Source organism: Panthera leo, chromosome B4 (genome assembly GCF_018350215.1).
Source record: "Panthera leo isolate Ple1 chromosome B4, P.leo_Ple1_pat1.1, whole genome shotgun sequence".
NCBI lineage: Eukaryota > Metazoa > Chordata > Mammalia > Carnivora > Felidae > Panthera > Panthera leo.
In genome coordinates, this window is record NC_056685.1 from 9,906,014 (window position 1) to 9,926,820 (window position 20,807).

The window sequence follows — 20,807 nt, forward strand, 5'->3', positions numbered from 1 at the left end:
GTTTTGTCAAGCAGAAGTTTCTCTTTTTTAATTGAACAACACGTGACAGTAAGATGAGAACTTGTGGCCAATTGGGGAAGACCTTTTGTGGGGGTTGGGGGGGGGGTGTCGGAGGGCAGATTGCCAGGGAATTAAACGCCTCATTCTGATAGGTATAAATTTTGTCCCTGCCGCCAGACTGGCACCAGATAAGGGTACCGCGTGTAGCCTGACACATCTCAGGATCTTCAAGAGGCCACTGGAACATTCCTTCAGAGGTTTTAACCGAGTGCCTTCGTGTGCGAATCACCACGCTAGACCTTTTTCCTCTGCCTCCGATTTCTCCGTTCTTCCCCATGCTCCTCTCCTGTGTACTCACTTCATGGGACACAGTCTTGCATCCTCCCCCTCCCACCCAATGGTAATGTCTGGAAAGGAATCTCATGGCTCACTCCAGAGACAGCTGTTCCTAGTTCAGAAACCAGCTTTGGTCAGGGCAAGGCAAACTTGATTTCTCTCGCAGATAAGCAACCAACCACAACTCTCTTTACTTGGGTAGTCACCTGCCTCCTCAGACACGCAGCTGTAGAGGGAAGCTTCTGGCATTGTTTAGCTTCCATCTGAGAGAGAAAGCTAAGAGGGGGGAACAAAAAGAAGGCAGAAGCGGTATCATGGAGAAAGGCAAGGGGAAAGGCAAATTAGAGAGAGAAGTGATGAGCTGGTTGGGCTCTGGGTCTGACAGACCCACAGTATTAGCATTTCATCCCCTTGGAATGGAAGCTTCTGGAAACTCTAGAGGGGCATCTCATTTCGGAGCACGAAGGTATGTATACAAAGAACCGTCTTCATTTTGAGGGCCTCTTCAGAAGGAAGATAAATTCACCATTATGTATTTTTGCTCTATTAAAAACAGATTCAGAAAAACACAAGATTGCAAAAAGCCAGTAGCAGCTGTTCTCAAGGGAGAGTGACTACTTAAAATTCCCGTAAAAATGTAAAATAAGACTCTAATAACTACTTCATCTTTATTGGCATTTAATTTTACTTAAGTCATTTTAGGGATGTGACAAAGTCACCATTCCAGAAGCTTTCAATGGAAAATGGGAGGGGGGCGTGTGTGGATATTAAAGTGATCATTTTAAATTTATAATTGGCGATAAAAGTCTTTTTAAGGGATGCCTTTATGGGATGAAGAAAAGATGTATTTCAGTGTATCGCTTAAGGATCTGTTTGGGTGTTTTGAAGCACATAAAAAAACACCATTGTTTATTTTTGCAAGTTACTAATGAAACTGGAGAAAGCCAAGAACAAACACATGGCCACAAAGTCAGATATTCTCTCAGGTAGATAACATTCATGTGGATTTCAAATTTATTGGCTAGAAACGATAGGAAATCCCCTTATAGGACCTGTATGTCTTGCTCCAAATGGCCCTGAGCACATTAGGCTTTTTTTTTTTTTTTAACCGAAACAGCTATGTTAATAAAATTTGAATTCGAAAATGTGATAGGGCAAAGATGTTTTGGATTCCAGTTTGTAATGATGAGCCAGAAGTGGGGGGGCGGGGGGGAGGGGGAGACGCTTTTGTGAAGATGATATGATATCTATGATAACATAGCTGATAGTGTTCTGCTTTTAAAGAGATTGCAATGTAGGACATTGTGTATAGGAACAATTAAAAAATGGAAATTTATCGTGAAATATACAAGGTTATCTGTAGGGGGAAAAATTGCTTATAAACACGAATCACCATATAGCAAGCACCAGTCTCTAACTTACGGTATAAACTTTCTGCAAAAATGTTGAAAGCTTTACGATCAAGGGACTGTATTCTGGTTTGTTGATTGAGTGGGGTGACTGGGATAGTATTTTTCCCTGCAGTGTGTACTCTATGTACAAATGCATTTATTAGCATGCTTTTTCTATTGAGATTTTTTTTTTTTTAATGCCAGTGATAATTCAGTGCGCAAACAATGACCATTGGAGAAAACTCAGTTTGAGATGAGGCATGGGGGTGGGGGGAAGCAGCTTGCTGAAACAGCACAGAGCACCCGATTGCCTTGGAAGGCCTCATATAAAATGAGGTCATTCAGAAACTTTCCCTTGAAGTGCTTCCAATTCTTGAATTGCCTTTTGTTTGGGAAATGAATAGCAAGTTGATTAAAAAAAAAAAAAATAGACAATTAGAGAAGGTAGGGGGATGGGCCTAGGAAAGAGCTTAAGGTTTTTCTACAATGAAGCTAAAACTATGAGGAATCTTCATTGTTCCCAACAGACCCGTCCCCAGTGATGTCAGCACACAGTGGTGTCACCAACCAGGTCATGTCCACGAGAGGGGCCCGCTGATGGCCTCATCCCTTTTCACTGCTGTTGATAAGATCCTTGGCTATAAAATAGCTCCATTGAACCCGAGTGAACAGCGGCCCAGCGGAGCTGTCTGCCAAATAACACCAACTGCCAAAACATGATACCTGATGGCTCATTACTGCATGAAAATTAAAAAAGGGGCCCCATTGAGTTGTTTTTAGATTTTGTTTTTTCCTTCTGCCAAAGCAGTGAAACGGGAAATTTACGCTTTTCATCAGGTGGTATTTGGTTGGGTGTTTTTGTTTTGTTTTCGTTTCTAGACTCAAGAGCTTTTGAAATTTGTATTTTTTAAAAGGACTATTGTGTATGTGCTATGATCATGGAAACAACACCCTGTGGAGGGTGTGTGTATGTGTGTATTTTGTTTCTCTTTGGCACCTGCATCAAGTGCCTGTGCAATCACTGTATTATTTATGTATTTGGCAGCCAAACGATTTAAACTCAGCTACACTCCATAAGCGTTCCTTGGTTCACATCATCACGGTATCCCATGTAAGAGTGGGTTTTCTTTTTATACTTGACCCTGGTTTTGCTTCTAACTTTAAATGGCAGAAGCAAATGTGCTTTGAAAACTCTGGTACATACACCGTAGTTGTTAAATAAGGCAATAACCTATGCACTTGTAATTCTTTCTCTATGACCTACTTACATACTACTTCACCCTCCTTATAGTGTGATTAAAAGCTGCTTTGAAGCCACTATTGCCTCAAGGGATTTGAGACTAGAATTTAACAAACTGCTGAGAAGGCTTAAGTCAGTAAGAGGGCTTCCCTACAGCTTCTCCCAACCAATTCACATGCAATTAAAGAGAAAATAAATATTTCAGAAGTGTACATGTTAATGAAGCGTCTTCTACCTTATAGAATGGAGATACGTATGGAGCTTTATTCCACAGCTGATTTGAAAATATTTTTCTTTTTGATGAACGCGGCTGTGTTTTGCTTCTGTTCTGGAGGCCGGCTATGCTCATTCTTAAAATGAGTTTGTTATACAGTCGGCTCATTATATACATTTGGGATTTATATAAATAATGTACGAAAACCAAGAACTGACCAGGTTGGTCTCATTTATCCAGTTAATTACTTTATTAAGGTTATTGAAAGACCAACAAAATTCTTATCATTTCAAAGGCAGCCAATAGTAGCGAGGAGAGGGAGTAAGCTGCACTCGATACTATCAGGAAAAGTTTGGGCATTTTGGGTCTAAGAACTCATTTCATTGCATCTGTTTTTCAATTTCTGTTTTTCAATTCCTTGTGAACTTAGACCTCATTCCTCAGAAAGGCAATATTTTAAAATGAAGGTTAGTCCTAGCCCTGCATCTGTCTTGGAATTAGAAGTGCCTTGGTCAAAGCCAGATATACTGTTCAGCTGAAGGAGGAAATCAAGTCCATTAAGTATGTATGGACTTAATTGAATACTCCGGGCCTGTTACTTCATATTACTCAAGCCATCCATCAAGCCTGGATTTAAAATTGATAGGTGGATTTAAAATTGGTATATAAATATTTGTTTTCATTCATAATCTCAAAAGATGGTCAGGCCTCATGATCGCACAAGAAGTTGTGAGAAAAGATCGTTTCTCTGAATAATGGTGCCTGATACATCAGGCTTATACCTGGTGTCTTTAACTACACGTGACTTAGTTGTTTAACCCTCTGGCTACCGTGACTGTATCCCCAGGCGTGTGCTATGTCCTTACAAAATGAGAGCGATTACCATAAGAGGCAAACTGTAATTCTGGTATGCAGTTTATGATGTTGCTTTAGCACATGAAATATGAGAAGTTTTACATCCTTGCATCCTGTGACCTTGTGAAAAGTTTGCTTTCATGTAAATAACCAAGCAAAACAATGACAACAGCGAATTGGAACGTCACCGTATACTTACCTTTCAAGAATTGTTGCAAATCGCTAGGGAAAATTCAACTCCCTGCTTTATTCCTTTGAGATTTTCGCCATTTTTCACCATTCCTATTAGTCAAGTCACACATCTTAAATGGATGTTTAGGCCTCATGGCCGTTACGTTACAGCTCTCACAGTCTTTCCATAAAGTCCGTTGGTTTTTCATCCTTAAATACTAGAAAAGGACAAATGTGTTTCCTTTTTAAAAGAAAACGTGATTACTGTGATTCACATTTTTCAGTCCCTTATCCGAACTTGTGCGTTTTTCCAAGATGATACAAAGGAAATGTAATTGTGTGCAGATTGAGCCCTCTTTGTCCTTAAAGCGTTGAGATAAGTCCCTAAATGTCACTTGGGCCGTTTATCTGATAGTTACTTTGGCCAACCCACGAATGCTAGATCAGTTATTGTTGGGAGTTCATACACTGGCTAGCAGATCGCACCAAGGTGCGTTTCAGCAAGCACTCGTGAGGGTGCCCTTTCTCCCGGCTTCGGCTGGGGACTTGGGTTTGGACCGTCATGGGAACTAGGCTTTGGCGACACAGTGGCACTGATCTACCACAGCGGTTATTCGGGCCTCGTGCCAGGCGCCGTGCAAATGGGGGAACTGAGCGGAACTGGACCGAGGCTGCGTGGTGAACTAGTTTGCCTTGCTGGAGGCTGGGGACCCCAGGAAAGTCTGGCTATTTTTAAAAGCTGGTGAGCTCAGCTTCCCCAGCCGCGGGCCTCGGGCGGGTCCCTCCCTCCGGGGGCCGGGCGGGCGGGCCCGCAGGGGTTAAGCGGCGGCGCGGCGGGCGCGGAGCTCCGCCTCCGCTCGCCGCACCTGGCGCTCCGCAGACCGTCGCCGGGGCGCTGGATTTCGGAGGGGATTGGCGGAGAGCGGGAGGGGAGAGAATGTGACAAGTGCCGGCTCGGGCGGCCGCCGGGAGGCCGCGCGCACCTGTCCCTGCCCATCTCGCGCCGCCCGCGGCCGCTCGGACGCGCGCACAGCCGCCCCCCGCCGCCCGAGCGCAGAGCGCGCGCCGAGAACATGACTTCTGCCTTCAAGCTGGATTTCCTCCCGGACATGATGGTCGAGGGCCGCCTGCTAGTTCCCGACAGAATGTGAGTGCAGCCCCGGGGGGCACGCGCGGCCGCTCTCCCCGCGCCCCCGGCCGGGCGGCTGCCGCCAGGTCTCGCTCCCGGAGCCCCCGAGGAGGGCGAGAGCGGCCGGCGGCTGCGGCTCGGCCGCCTCCCCCGGGCTTGTGAGCCGGCGCTGGACGCGGGGAGCGGGGCGAGTGTCCGGACGTGCCGCGCCGGGCGGTGCGGGGAGCGGGGTCGGGGCGGGGACCGGGACCCCGACCGGGGTCGGGGCGTGGGTTTCAGGCGGCGGCCGGCGAGCGGGGGACCAGGTGGGGACCGGCGAGCCCGACGCGGAGTCCGGGGGTCCGGGCGTGGGGTCCGGTCGGCGGGGCGCGGCGTCCCGGGGCGGGGTGCGCGCGTGCACGCTCGTGTCATTTGAAATGCGGGTCTGGTGGAGCTCTCGTGGCCCATTTAAAGATCCCTTCTTACCATATTACCCGCTCCTCTGACTTACATTTGCGAAGACTCTTCGCCGGCGGTGGGAGAAGTGCAAGGAGAGGAGAGAAGAGGAAAAAAAAAAAAACGGGGGGAGGGGGGAGAGGGGGGGTAATTATAAAGCGTTAAAATAGCCCGGTGTACTCTATTGCAGAAATTAGAGGTAATTTTTACGTAATCATGGTGGTTCGTCTGATGTGCAGTCTATAATTTAATAATTAATGTGGTTCTGGTTGTTTTACACGTCGCCAAACTAGGGTGGAGAGTTTTTTTGGGAGAAGTACGGAGCTGGGATTTCTGAGCAAAGGAAAGTATATCTAATTTTTCTCTGGCTCGTTAGTCTCGATAGGAAAGTTTCTTCTATCAGCTCGGGCGCTATCGAGTCAATAGCATCCACTTGTATTTCAGGCGTGTTACGAAAAAGAAACCTAAAAGGATTGCCAGAAGCGGGTCTGAAAGGTCTGTGTCCATTTTAGACTTGGAATGTACAAAATTGTCTCTTATCGGGCAAGAATTCTGCCAGTGAATCTAGGCTACAAGTAATCTAGTGAAAAAACGACGGTTATCCTTGCTAAGAGTACATACAAAATGTTTCCTATTCTACCCGCTCTACGACTTCACATCCATATTCTTTCTGGCACCTTATGTACCCTTTGCAGTTTTTAGACCATTCACAGCTTTCTGATCCATTTCTCTGGCAGCTCGCTTTCCCCTACGGTGCTAGATTCATTTGCTAGCATGTTAAATGTTATGAGTGAAGAGATTTTTGAGAAGTTCCACGGTGGCCAATTATTTGAGCCCCTAGGATTAAAAAAACAAAAGTGGGGGGGGGGCGGCTGATAGAATCTGTTAAGTGCGAATTGTCCTTCCAGTCGATATGAAGAATGTTAACTTGCTTGTACACACGATCAGGTTCATTGTCCCAACTAAGACAATCAGATAACGTAAATTAAAATATTGAATTTCCTTTTGGCAATTTTCTCTGGGAAATTAATCTTGATTAGTAACATTCCCGTGATACTTGTTTTACAAGATCTCTGTCCTGTCCCCCTTAAAATATACGTGTGCGTGGATATATAATACTTGTTTGTGCATCTGCTATTGAAAGTTTTGTGGTTTCTGCTCTCCGGAGGAGGAAGTGGCTTGATCATGATTGAGTTTTCAGTCACCTGCTACTTAGGTGACCAGAAGATCTCCATCTAATGAATGCTCTGTGAATTTAATGTGTTAATGGTCTCCGAAAGATGCTGTCTCTTGTCAGTTAAATTATGAATTATGAAAGTTTAATTCGTCTTTTTCATTTGGTGGATGAATGTGGCTTTTTCAAACTGTTTGCTCTGAATAGAGCCTTTGTATCTCAGCCATGGAGTCTCCTATGCAAACCCTGGTATAACTTACTACCCCCACTTCTCTTCCAGATGCTAGTTGTTTCCCAATGATATCCTTTGGTATCAGACCCCCATTGTTTTCAGCGCTTGCCAACTCTTGCTTAATTGAACTTTTAAAAAAAAATAAAAATAGAGGATTTGTAAATAATTTGTTTCCAAGATAACTATTATATCCTCTTAGCCCTAAGAGTACTGTAGCATGTTTTCCAAAATAGTTTGTAATTAACTCACATCGGAGACTATCTTTGGGGAACAGAGGTGTGTGGGAGGGCGTGTGACAAGCTGAAAATGCTTGAAGCCCACCTAGCACTGTGTCTTATTGCCATATGCATGCGGTTGAGAAGATAGCTGTACAGATTTATTGTTTTCGGGACTGGTTGTCACATATGGTATATTGCCATTTGGACTAAATTGCAGGCGGCTAAATATTGGCCTATTCCTAAAAGGGACCTAAATAAAGCATAGGGGCTTTTCTGGTGTTGATTTTCTAAAGCAGTAGGACATATTTTCAATGGCATTCTCCCACAAGAATATATTACATAAGTTTGCAAGATGTAATATGTTTGAGTCCTCAAGGCAGATGAACAAATAGCTTTTGAGATGAATTATTACGCTTGATGGCCCCACGAGCCATCCAGTGTTTAAAGAGCCCAGATCATTTAAGGCTCTGCAGTGGCTCTGAATTGTTGGGACATATGCTTCAAAGTCTTGGCGTTTTAAGCCTTCAGTATCGAAACTGTAAATGGAAATAGACCTTTTAAATAATCTTAACTACTGACGTTTTGTTGTCTTTATGCTACTGTAGAATATCGATTGCAACAAAGCATAATGAAGGTAGAGTAGGAACTGATTTCAAAAATTCTATTTTAAGCTTGGGCAGTCGGTTTGGGATGGGTGTGGGGGATGAGGGTTTTCCTTTGTTTAACCTTTTCAATGATCACATATGCGTTTAGGGGTTTTAGATGCTTTTGAATTTTTAAACAGAAGAATCTAAGAAATCACGTCTTAGAAAAGAGAAATTGCAGGTGGAAAAAAATCTATAAATGCAGCTTTAAAATTACTCGATTTGTGATGTTAGAATAAGACATCAAGAAACAAATTAAAATGAAATCTTATTCCCCCCATCCACCCACATTCAGTAAGTAACCTTGTTGGAAATGAGAAAAGTTATCCTGAGTGGAAACTCATCAGTTTGGTGAATTCACCATTTTTGTTCATTAGGTCCTCCCGAGTTAAGATAGCTGGAAAAATGTCAGTGTCCAGTTAAACTGAAAGGGGGGGGAGGGTCTAGGGGCTTTCACCGCTCAAGTTGAAAGGGGCTTTAGAGACCATCTGGACAGACCTCGTTTTATAGATGAAGAAACTATCATAGGGGGCAGCGTGACCACTTCCGGAAGGCGTCGTAATTACTGTTTTCTCCCTTTCCCTCAAATGATGAAAACGTGAGTCATTAATGGAATACCTACTGTGTACCAACGCACTTTATTTACCTGTCTCTAACCTTAGCGATAGATCTGCTGGGGGGCGGGTTATACCCATTTTACAGGTCATGTTCAAAGGTGTTACATGCTGCCCATGCCTCATAGGCAGTGAACAGCAAAGCTGGGGTTGGCTTGTGCGTGTGTTATATAAATGCAAGTTCACATGCTGATGGGGAGAGAAGAGAGAACTGTGGATTAAATATACGACGTAGATTTTTACCAGAAATCCAAAATTATGCCACATGAGAGTGGTTGAGCATTATAGGAAACATGGATGACTCGTTCAGAGTTGACTTTCTAATTTGATTCAGATTCACACTATTATCCATATGTTCATTAAAGAGAATATATTTTAATTAAAAATATTTTCTGGTTTACAAGGTACCAGTAAGATAAAGATGGGATTTGAAGTATATTCAGAAAATGCCATTACCAATAATAAAATACAGCAATAGCTGGGACTTAGCACCTGATTCTTTGATGATCGTGCAAGGAATTAGAGAAGATTCTGCAAAAAGGGTTATGCATATGGATTTTTAAAGTCTACTTTCAAGTGGGATTTTTCAGTGAGCAATACATATTTTAGTATCAGCTGCTTCCTGAGAACAAAAACTCCTCCCATATTGGCATTTTGGAACAGTAATGTTATCTTTGATCTGGGTTAGAGGTATTATGTTAATTGTTAAGTATTGCTGTTTAATTGTAATTTGCTGGATTGAGATTACTCTGGAATCTGTTGATGAGACACCGTGAACTGGGGGGAACAAGAACCTTGCGAGACAAGATAAAAAAGGAGATAAGATTTTCTGATATGAACCTAGTAATTAAGATTTCATGGGATCATTTAGGATGTTTTCCACCTCAGAGCAGTTCTCACCCTCCCCCCTTCCCCAACAGCTGTAACAACAGTATATTTGGCCTCTGATAAAAGACTGCAATCTCCCTCCTTTTTTTTTTTTTTTAACATAAATTTGCTAACTTTTCATTTCTCCTTACCACCCTCCTTTGTGGTTTTGTTGCTTCTAAACTAAATGCTCATTCAAGACAGGTACTGTTGTGGCACGCAGAACCATCTGATGAACTTCAGTGTTCTGTAGCCAGCACGGGGCACGATCTAGCTCTTGTGCCAAAATTCGGGGTAGTGCTCATTTGTTGAGGCTGATATATGTAGACTTGTCCACAGCCCTGAATGTCACTGTCGCACATTCTCAGTCATCCCCACGACTGTTGAACAATACCGTAAGCATCCTCTGTCTGATTTGCATTCCACTGGAAAACCTGATATTTTCAACACGTTTCAAGGAGCTAAATTAATAAGCCATTGACGCGGCATACTTCCTGGGCCGAACTTCATCCAAACTTCAAAAGTCTTTATTTCCCACTTAGAGTATTAATACCAGAGGAGTTCTGTTTTTGGGGTTTTTTTTTTTTGCGTGTTTTTTATTTATTTTTTTTTTTTGGTTTGTTTTTTTTCAGCGGCTCACATTTTTGCTTTTTGTTTGCAGATTAGGACACCAGAAGGAGTCAGCTGTTTGTTTGGTGGAATAGGTGTGCTAAGCACTGCAGAAGGGAGGGTCTGGAAAGCACTAACGGTTTCCGGTTCATTCACACCAAGAAGTTCCCATGCCCCCGTGTCTGTTTCCACTGTCAGGGAGGGACCGGTAACATAATGGGGCCAGCGTCACTGGCCACTTGTGTGGCAGTGCAGAAAACGTAGTTTTATTTTTCCTTAAGAGAAAGCTCTTGCTAAAGCGAAGAGAAATGGAGCTGCGCATTCCTGGAAAAACCTTTGTGGGAAACAAAAACTAATTAGCGCAGTAAATGTGATGCTCTCAGGTAATTGTAAAATAATTATCCCCCTTTAGCATCATCACTGTGTAATTGTGCCATCCAATATTCTCATGCTCTGAATCTAGATGCGAAGGGAAGGAAACCTCGCTCTCCTCCCGGGGATTTCTTTTTCATTTACTGGGAGCTTTAGTCTCCTTCTAGAAAGGACTTTTAGAGGAAAGGGGGTGACAGGGAGATTTTGAACCGCTTCACCCTTGCCATTTGTTCTGAATCGGGACAGAAAATGATTACTCCAACTGGTTTGATAGAAATACAATTCCAGTTACATGGCCGAAATGCCTGGTGAGCATATTTGAGATTTACACGTTCACGGAGCTACACCCGGAGTTTTATGAACGGTCTGTTTTATGAACTGCAGATTGTATATTATGTTCAGATACTGAGAGTGATACTTTAAAATCAGCTGATCCTTTAAAATGGAATGCTAATAAATATGTAATCCTACGGCTCTCAAAATGACAGATGAGTACAAATTCCGTTTTTGGTTAAATTTTAATTACTCCATTTGAATGAATGCCTCAGAGCCAACTTGCCAGCAAATTATTAGACCCATTTTTTTTTCTTCCTGAAGATTTATGTAAATTAAGTTTAGCCTGTATTTAGACTAAAATATCATTTGGGTTTATTATTACGAAGTTTTCTACCAGACTCATATGGCCTTTTACTTAAGGTCAGGCTTTAAATAAATCTATCCTGAGGAGGACTCAGTTTAAATGATCAGTGCTCCCTTTTGGTCAGCCGAACGGCAGGAGTCCTACAGACAGATGACCAGATCATGGGATTCCTTTAATAGTAACAGTGCCTTAAAATGGGGTTATGGGGAATGTTTTGATATTCAGTCTTTTTTTTTTTTTTTTGTTAATGTTCATTTATTTTTGAGAGAGAGACAGTACATAAGGGGGGGGGGGCGGCAGAGAGATCTGTCAGCACAGAGCCCCATGCGGGCTTGAATTCACAAACCATGAGATCATGAGCTGAAGTCAGAAGCTTAACCAACTGAGCCACCCAGGTGCCCCTGATTTTAAGTCTTAATACTTGAAGAAGTCAAAGAGGTTTGTCTCCTCGGTAAGAGGAGGTTCTGCTCACGCCTTTGTTAGAACTGCGGACATTAAGTTCCCCCAACCCACTAGCTGCTTTGTCTGACATTTATAGGCCCCAGTAGCCTCAAGATCGCCCACTTTCACAGATGACGGTGGTGACTCCTCAGAGGGAATGCAGTTAATTTCAGCTGATTGATTTGACATTTTGACATAACTTTTGGACAGCTTAAAAGCATTTTGGGGGGAGGGGTACCATGGGAGAGTCATGAGTTCTCTCATAGTAGGATCTGAAGTTGTATGATTTTATGCTGAAATGCTTAATTTTTATACTTTTTTGTAAAGACAGTTCGTAGTTTGACCTAGGCTCGTTAAGTTTTTTTTATTTTTATTTTTTTTACATTTTATTTATTTTTGATAGAGACAGAGCACAAGTGGGGGAGGGGCAGAGAGAGAAGGAGACACAGAATCCGAAGCAGGCTCCAGGCTCCGAGCTGTCAGCACAGAGCCCGATGCGGGGCTCGAACTCACAAACCGCGAGATCATGACCTGAGCCTAAGTCGGACGCTTAACCGACTGAGCCACCCAGGCACACAAGCTCATTAAATTTTAAGGTGGCATTTTTATATCCTTTTCCATGAATTGTGTCTCCGTTTCTCCTATCTCCCCCCGTAGCTTAGAAAGTTGTGCCACATTTATCTGCCAAAAATAAAATCAGCTGGTCCTTTCATAAGTTAAGAGCAAAATAGCGTTCTTCACTTGGCTGTGGTCAGTAGGCATAAAATGTGTGTGTATGTGTGTGTTCACATGAGTACATATATGCACGTGTGTATGTGTGTGAAAGTACATATACATGACAAACTACCTCACTGGGCATAAGTCTTTACTTTCTTGAAATATCTGCCCCTTAGTGGTCTTTGGGTGTAACAGTTCTGAAATTGTTATGACACAGCCTGTGTTTACAGATTATTATCTTCATAACTGAAAACTGTAAGATTTAGAAAAGTTTAGCATCTTGACCAAAGACGTATTCAAATCAGGTCTCAAGACGATGTTCTGACTCTTCGGCCCAGAACCCCCAAGTTTCTGTTAAAGGTAAGAAAAAAAAGCCCCTCCTGATGGTGCTGTCACCTCTCACTGAGTAGAAAGCTGAGGGTTGAGTGGTCCTTTCTGTCCTTGCTGCAAAGTCCCTGGACCTGGGGGCCTCCTCCTGTGGCTCCATTGTGATCAACATGTCGCTCCCATCAGGATCTTCTAGGTTTGAAGTAGGAAGAAAGGCTCCTCGCAGAGCGATCTGGACAGTAGGCCCTAAGTGGTATTTTCTTGGGTGGTCCCAGCTGGTACTGGCCAGACCACATTACGTCCCTTACCTCGTGCCTCTTGGCCCCTGCCCCCCCTCTTCGTTGATGCACGTCATTATCCATGCCTTGCTGTCCTTGTTGTACAGAGCCCTTGAAATTTCCATGGTGCCTAAAAGGGAGTTCAGCACCTTACCAGGACATCTTCAGAAGGTTAACCTTAGAGCAGATGTGGGGACCTACGAGGGGGGAGAGTAAACTGACGTAAACCATCCGAAACCCACACATGGGCTCCTGCATCCACTTGGTTTCTCTCTGCATCTCCTGAGTAAGATGTTGGGTGTCGAGCAGGTAGAGCAAGTAATGTGGAAACCTGACATCCCCTTTGTTCCTTGAAAACCTTAGGGGAGTGATAAAGGCAAAGATAAGGTGAAAAGGCAGGAGGAGGGAAGACTTGGGGAGAAGACTAAGGTATATTCATGTAGTCAGGCTGCTTTGTTCGGCTCTCCACTCCTGATTCTTTGCACCCGCTCATTTCCTTGTGGTCCTAAACAGGATAGCTGTTTCTGAGTTTGCTTCCTGCCTTCCTTAGGCTTTCCCGATTGATATCTTCTTGGCTCTTGTATTTGAATCTTCTCTAGGCCCATTTGATTAGGCCCTTCCCGAAGAGTTCTCCTCCGTGTGAAGAGAAGGGGCCACGTGTGTCCACAACACGTCTCTCCCAACGGGAGCCTTGACGGGAGGGCAGCGTGGAAAGCCCTCGGCCGTCACTTGTAGTCAACTCCTGCAAGCAGAGTAGCTGCGCGTTTCTGTGCACGGAGCTGTATTTTGTCTTCATACGTTACAGAAGGGGTGTTGAGTTTTCTGGGCGAGCAGAAGGGGAGCGTATTTCAGAACGATTAACTTTACGGATGCCATTGTCTCGGGCGGCGGCTATATTTGGATGTTCGGCAGCTGTGTCTGCTTGCTCAGAATCGTCACCAGGAGGCTTCCAACTGCAATTACTGCCTTCCGTCCATGCTGCTGACCTCTTTCCTCGTGACTCCCGTTGTCCACGCAGCCATCTCTCTTGGGCGTCAGGATTTAAAGGCTACACGCCAGTTCTTAGAAAGCCTGCGTGCTGGTTACCACCACTGGTGCTTCTGCCAGGCACGTCTGTTTTACATGATGACGCTACCTGTCAGGATTCTCTCTTTTCACAAAAAGCCACGTTTTCCCGACTCCTTTTCCCTCTTTCTCTCTCTCTCTCTCTCTCTCTCTCTCTCCTTTTACTGCCTTTTTTCTTACTCTTAGATGTCAAAGGGTCGCCTCCAATATCTACTTTCTTTCTTCCTGTCCTGTATTCACGAGGGCAGTCCTGAACAGGTGCTCCTTCACTCCTGGTCCTGCGAGGCCCCTTAAGAAGCACTCTGTTGGAGTGGAGACCAAGCAAAGCACTCTGTGTCTCTTTCCTGAATGGACCCTGGCCACAGAATTCACTTTTCTCCAGAGAAGAATTCAGGAAACCTTATTCTAAATACAGAAACCATGTTAATGCCGTGAGGTGTGTGTGGGTTTAAATTGTTTGTTAGAAATAACTTCCTGTTAGATTGTTTCTGCTCGTCAGGGACGTTTGCCCTGCCTTGGGTCCTGCATTGGGTCCTGCTTGGGCGTAGTAGGCCGGGATCACTAGGGATGTTGCTACAGGGTTGGAGGTTGCTCCTCAAGACTAAAGACCCTTTACTAAACAGCAGTCTGAAGCCTTCCCCTGGCTTGTCTTCTGGTTTGTTCCATGCCCACTTAAGGTCTTGGCTGACTTGTCAAGATTCCTCATCTAGAAAATAAGGATAATAAGATATGCTCCTTACCTGTCCCACAGAATTACTGTGAGGCTAACGTTGGGAAAGGAATGACAACCTAAATATTTTATTAGCTTCATGGTACTTAAAACTGACCACAAGTTCACCTCCATTTCCTGGGAGAGTCAAGTACAGTGAAACCTCATTACAATTGACCGGTTAATGTTTTCTCCCTCAGAACATTCGTGCTTTAAAGTCTCAGCCAAAGACCCATAAAGCAGTATTGCTCCCATATAAACTTCCAGAAAATGCTCAGCCCCCCAGGACAACATTATAAAGACTGATTTTTTTTTCTCTCCCTTTTCTGCATGATGATTGAGAAATGAAATGCAGTTCGTCTTCCAACTGTGAACTCGTGGTCCGACCTTCCATTCTGGGATAGGGTTGAAGCAAAAAGCAATATCTTCATCCAGTATCCCCTTATGCGCTTTCTGGGGGAAAAAAAAAAAGCCCATCTCTACGCCAGCTGAAATAGATTTTGATTTTCTTATGGGGAGAGAATCAACCGCACAATACGCAGGCTGGTTCCCGATAATGGGACTCCTAGCCCTAGCAGAAACTCAGCCATTGGGAAAACAATTTGGGTGATGTGAATATGGAGAGGGACTGTGGTGCACACTGGTACCTAATTCCTCTTTAGGTGTTCAGGCCACAGAGTGCCTAGAGAACACAGAAGGAGAGTCACTGAGGGAGGAAAAGACTTGGAGAGGGAATCAGGGATTTTTATGAGGTGGCACAGTGGGTATAGGGTGTGTATTCGGGTGGTGCCCAACAGCAGGAGGCGGCACAGTGACTCTGGTCTGTGCGTTGATAAACAGGCACTTCTCCCAACATAGCTGACCGAGTCCTTGACGTCCTAAGAGCCTAGAGCTGCCTCAGCTAGGGTGAAGATTTGCTCCTAATGTTGTACGTCGCTTGATTGCTTGAGATCACGCGTATTCAGGTTCAGTTGGGAAGCCTATACAGCCTGCCCGCGTGCGTGGGTTGAAGGGTGTTGTCGGTGATGGGCCAGAGGAACACTCGACACCCGCTCCGGCTGAGAGAATGATGTTGACTGCGGATCTCCAGGTCACTAGCGTGACCACCAAAGCTGCCTGTTGAGGGATTCTTAGACACTTCTAGGACCATAAGTACGCTGAATTTCTGGTTACTTTGGTGACTTGGCAGCTGACGATGCGGGTTCTGAGGATGAAGTACAATTTCTTCGCTGTGACCCAGTAATAATCTGCTTTTTATGTGCTTTTTCACATAAATTGCTTGTTCTTGATTTTATTTCATAGCGAGACCGATTTCTGAGTCTAGAAGGCAAGTGTGTTGTGAGCGATGTCAGTAGAAAGGGGCACCATAGCAATGTCAAGATCTCTTAATGCCTCAGATTCTCACTTACTGCAGAGATAAAGAAGCAGTTAACATTGAATGTTAAGGCGGGTCCTTGTTCTTCATTCGAGATAGCCATATAGTTCATGAAGAGGTTTCTCGTGAGGACTTCATTAGGCACCTGGCCTTCCCCCTGTGTACTTCAAACTTCTTAATTTTTACATCTAATTCAGATGAACACTTGGCCTTTCTCAGGGGCGCCTTGAGCCCAGAGCAGGCTGCCTTGTGAATTAGAAAAAGGCTCTCAGGTGGTATTCAATCTCTACTGTCCCCCTCAGTTGGTGACTTTTTGCAGAATCCTTTCTATGCTACATGCAGGTTTATCCCTCCATAAGTGGGCCAAGTAAGTAGGCAGTAGCATAAGGGAGTCCCTGAACAAATGGACTGACAGTTGTGACCACCTCGAACATGGTATCCCATCCATTTCAAGTGTCTGTAAACTTTGGCCCTCTTTGTAGCTTTTTGCTCAAGTGTCTAAACATTTGAGGGGACTCTGGATTTTCAGCAAATGGTAGATAGCTGTTTCATGACCACATACCCAATGTAAAGGAAGGGATACGGACAGGTTAGAGGAGAATTTGTGCATGGGCTGGTCTAACCCTCAAACCATTTCATATCGAGTATGAGCTTGTCGACGTGCCTTTACTCTTGGCAGGAGACAAGCGTCGTAACCTAAGAGGATGTGATTTGAGTGGAGTTTTCATGCCCCGTGTGCTTATTGTATTCTTGCTACTGATGCAAACATTATCTATAATTACATTTTCAAGTGACTGAAAATTGCAGCCTTTGTTGAACAAAAATACAGCCAAAGAATGGAATGTATACCCACTCCACCCTCATTATAAGGCTTTCAGGAATCAGACTATAAGGCCCAATACCATGGCTCTCAACCGCGCGATATCAGCTCCGTTCTCCGATGTTTGAACACTTTGTCAAAATGCTAGGTTCCCAAGGATGATCACATAATTGGAAGAAAATGCTACTACTCTTTCAGCACTTGGTTCGCTCCATTGTCACCTAAGTCACAGTGACACCTCCTCTCACGAATGCTCCATATCCAGGATGTAAAATGAGGAAGCACAGTTGGATTTCGATCCACGCTTGAGTGGGCCACTTTGAGAGAGTTGGTTGAGATACAGACACCGTTGCCTTCCCGCACCAGTTCCATTCCATCGCTGTCACATTATGTTTTCTGATGACGTCGTTGCTCTGTTTATCGTTACTGTTTTGAAGGTATTACATTTGTCATTTAGGTGATAGTTCAGAATGTCACAACTCCCTCTCCAGACCCTAGTAGAGTTCAAATTCGACAAGAACCTGAAGAAAAGTCATTGTGAAGCTTTAATCCACAGTAGAAGCAGAACCAACACTTGACTGAGGTTGCTCAGAAAACCCACAGACTGTTCCTGATTCTTTTTAATGTTGGTTTATTTTTGAGAGAGAGAGAGAGTGCACGGGTGCACAGCGGGAGAGGGGCAGAGAGAAGGGGACAGAGGATCTAAAGCAGGCTCTGAGCTGACAGCAGAGAGCCTGACGTGGGGCTCGAACTCACCCTTATGATCATGACCTGAGCCAAAGTCAGACACTCAACCGACTGAGCCACCCAGCTGCCCCAGACTGTTCCTGGTTCTGTCAGGCCCCGCCCTGACAGGTAGGACAGAAGTGTCATCGAAGAAGTATTTATCAGTTCGTAATTAAATTGTGAACAGTTGAAATCTGTTGAGCTCTAGTGTGTACTTGGTGAATTGGATGTTCCTTCCTAACATAAATTATAAACTCTTAAGGTGTGTTGGGTTTTGAATAGACCACCTTGTATATCATGTGAAAGTAACTGTGTTCAGTATTTTTAACATTCATAGAGTTGAAATCAACTCTGGTTTCCAAGTAAAATGCCTTCTGTGGAATACAGTACATCAACAAGTGTTGTGGGTTTTTATTTTATCTTTAAATGGATTGTTGCAGCTTTTGAAGCAAGGCCTCTGTGAGGTGTAGCCAGTCTCCATAATATAATTGCCCAGTTGCAAGGTATAAATGAGGGCAACTCAATTTGTGTATTTCATAAATTCCCTCTGTGAGTTACAAATAACCTTCTCTTATGTTCAGGGCTCTTTTTTGACAGGTTATATGTTTATGTCTCTAAATACCTGGGCTTTTGATAGCTTGGGTTCTTAACCAATCAGCAAAACTTACTTTAGGAAATGTAATTAGCCCAGAACCAAAGTAAATTAGCTCTTAAAGTTATCTGATTCTCGAGGTTTCTTGTTGGCCCCTACAATAGTGAATTGATTCCACAGCAGTGCGGTAAATTCAGTGCAAGTCCGAAAGAGCACGGCAGTTTTCTGGTTTGAACCACAGATTGAATAGTTAAAATTAAGTTGGACAGCTGAGGAGTTTAGGATTTATGAGTCACAGCTGACCTATTATTTGGCTGAATCGATCAGTTTGTTTGTCATGTGGAAACCACCTAAACATTTTCTGATTTTCTGAACTGAAATCTGTTTCGGTTTTTTTTTTTTTTTTTTTTTTTTCCTCTAAACTGCATCTCCTTGAACAAGAGTTCTGCCTTAATCATCATTCTCAACAAAAATATTTAAAGTCTCATAATGGACTGGATAGTTGCTGCCTGTTCCGTGTGTAACAGAATTTTATAAAGTGTTGCCAGTAATTCCTCCATTTGGTTACTTGAGCTTTATTCATCACTGTTGACTTTGTTTCTTTGGGGAAACACTGGTTTAAAGAAAGAGGGATCTGCACAATTGTGTTGTTTTGGGCAAATAAAGGATTTTCTTCTTGGGAAATAAGAATGTTACTGTTCTATCTTTCTGACGACCTTCATTCTTCATCTTGTAGATCACATTGGGTCAGTAATGTAATACTTGCTCACCAATTTTTTTTTTTTTTTTTTTTTTGCTTTATCTGGATCCTTCCTAGAGTTCTTAACAATCATATCTTACGTGTTCCTTACTACCAAGAACCCAGTAGAGAAAATATGGTTTCTCGGTGGAAGTGTTCATGTACATTAGCACTTTCATGATCTTGGCCATTTGGATTGTAGAATCCAGGTAGTGTGAGAGATGGGGGGAAATCAGCATTAGTTATTAAAACCTGTGCTATTGTAGTTCTTTCTCATCTAAAACAGCCGCCAGAGCATAGCAGTGCCCTATTCCATGAAGTCAGATTGGATCTGGTGTGATCCACAGAATGCATTGTGCAAGATCTCACCTATAACTCTACCCTTTTGCTCCCTGAGCTTCCTTTAGACGTGCTCTTTAATTTACACTAGATCTGGAATCTTGAGGACAAGTGGGCACAGAGAATGAAAATAAGCCGATGGGATAATAGCCACTTAACTGGCATTCCATATCGGACCCCAAGCTCCTTGCCATGCACCTGGTGCTCAAGTTACAGGGAGTAGGTGTCCTGGTTAGCTGGGATGCTCCCAGTTCATACCAGTTGTCATGCAGTCATCATTATCGTCCCTCTTCCAGCATAAAAAGTGTCCCAAGTTTGGATGATAAAATATGTGGTCTTCTCGCATCTGATCCTGTGTCACTAGCCCTTCTTCAATATAGTACAAACGTATTCGCCGGCTTTTAAAAGTCTGTACACAGGACTAACCCAAACCTTCCCACAAAAAGGGTTATTCCTGCTTTTAAGCGTTCAGGAAAAGGAACTTCTAGCCTTTCTTTCTCTGACCCATTCCCATACTTAAATCCTCCTGGATAGAAAATTTAAGAAATTTCACCAAAGCAAATGTAACAAAACTTAACAAAAGCTTATTCTGCGTTTCATGTGTGTGCACCCTGCCGGCCACTTCGAGACATGCTGTCTCAGTAACTTCTGTGTCTTTCTGACCTGAATCTCACGTACCAAGCTTGCCTGGCTACAGCCTTGTCTGAATACCCTTCCCACCGCCCAGGGTTTCAGCATCGGAGGACCCTGAGGCCCACTTTTTCAGGGCAGCCTTTCCATTCAATTCAGTTACACTCATGAAACAACAGTACCTTGTTCTGAAAGCTCAAGTAGGAAGCTCAGTTTCTTCTGCTGACTTTCAACTGGAGCATGACCAGAGCGAGAAAATGATCTGATGGTCCTGCCTTTGTGTGTGACCACACTGCCCTTTGTGAAAGAGTAACAGGAGAGCCCAGCCTAGGTATAATGACACCGGGGAGCCCAGGTATATTTTTGAGTTCTAATCTCAGCGATGCTTTTGCATTCTTCAGTACTAACTGCTCTTTCTCATTCAGTGCTGGGATTTCAGAGGGTTTGTGAAGTAGGTGTGTTTAAAATCGATTTCCTGATTTTTACATTTATACCCAGCTGTTTGTTATTCAGTTCAGCCATCAGCATCTGAGTCTCAATGGACCATGTAATGTGCAGCTGTAGCCAGATGTAACGCTTCTGTTCCCTATATGTTTCTGTTAGAAGCTTCGAGAGGCAGGCTAAAGACTGCTGATAACTGTGTTGCCTGCATTAATTTACCCTCTGGAGCTACACAAATTCTGCTTGGCAATTTTATTTCATGACCAACAAGCAGAGCAGTGTTTGCGATCTCCATGCCTGGTAGTAGTGTTGACACTGTATATATCAAGTATATCTGCATTGATATGAAAGGTACTTGTACAGCTAATTCAAACCGCGGGAAGCTGTCTGATCTGCATGCATAAACACTCAGGAAGCAAGGTTGTACTTAAGAAACATCAGCCAGGATTCACATCAAACCTTGGCCT

General features: G+C 43.7%; 1 protein-coding gene across 3 annotated transcripts in view; it reads left to right on the top strand.

Annotated features, from left to right (window-relative positions):
- The first annotated feature begins 5,161 nt into the window (after positions 1-5,161).
- The window catches only part of CELF2 (CUGBP Elav-like family member 2), a 311,505-nt gene continuing 295,859 nt past the window's right edge, over positions 5,162-20,807 (top strand). For all 3 annotated transcript variants that reach the window (XM_042944831.1, XM_042944830.1, XM_042944833.1), the window contains exon 1: positions 5,162-5,354. In XM_042944831.1, coding sequence (XP_042800765.1) covers positions 5,281-5,354 — 74 coding nt within the window. In that variant the 5' untranslated portion in view covers positions 5,162-5,280. The remainder of the gene's footprint in view (positions 5,355-20,807) is intronic.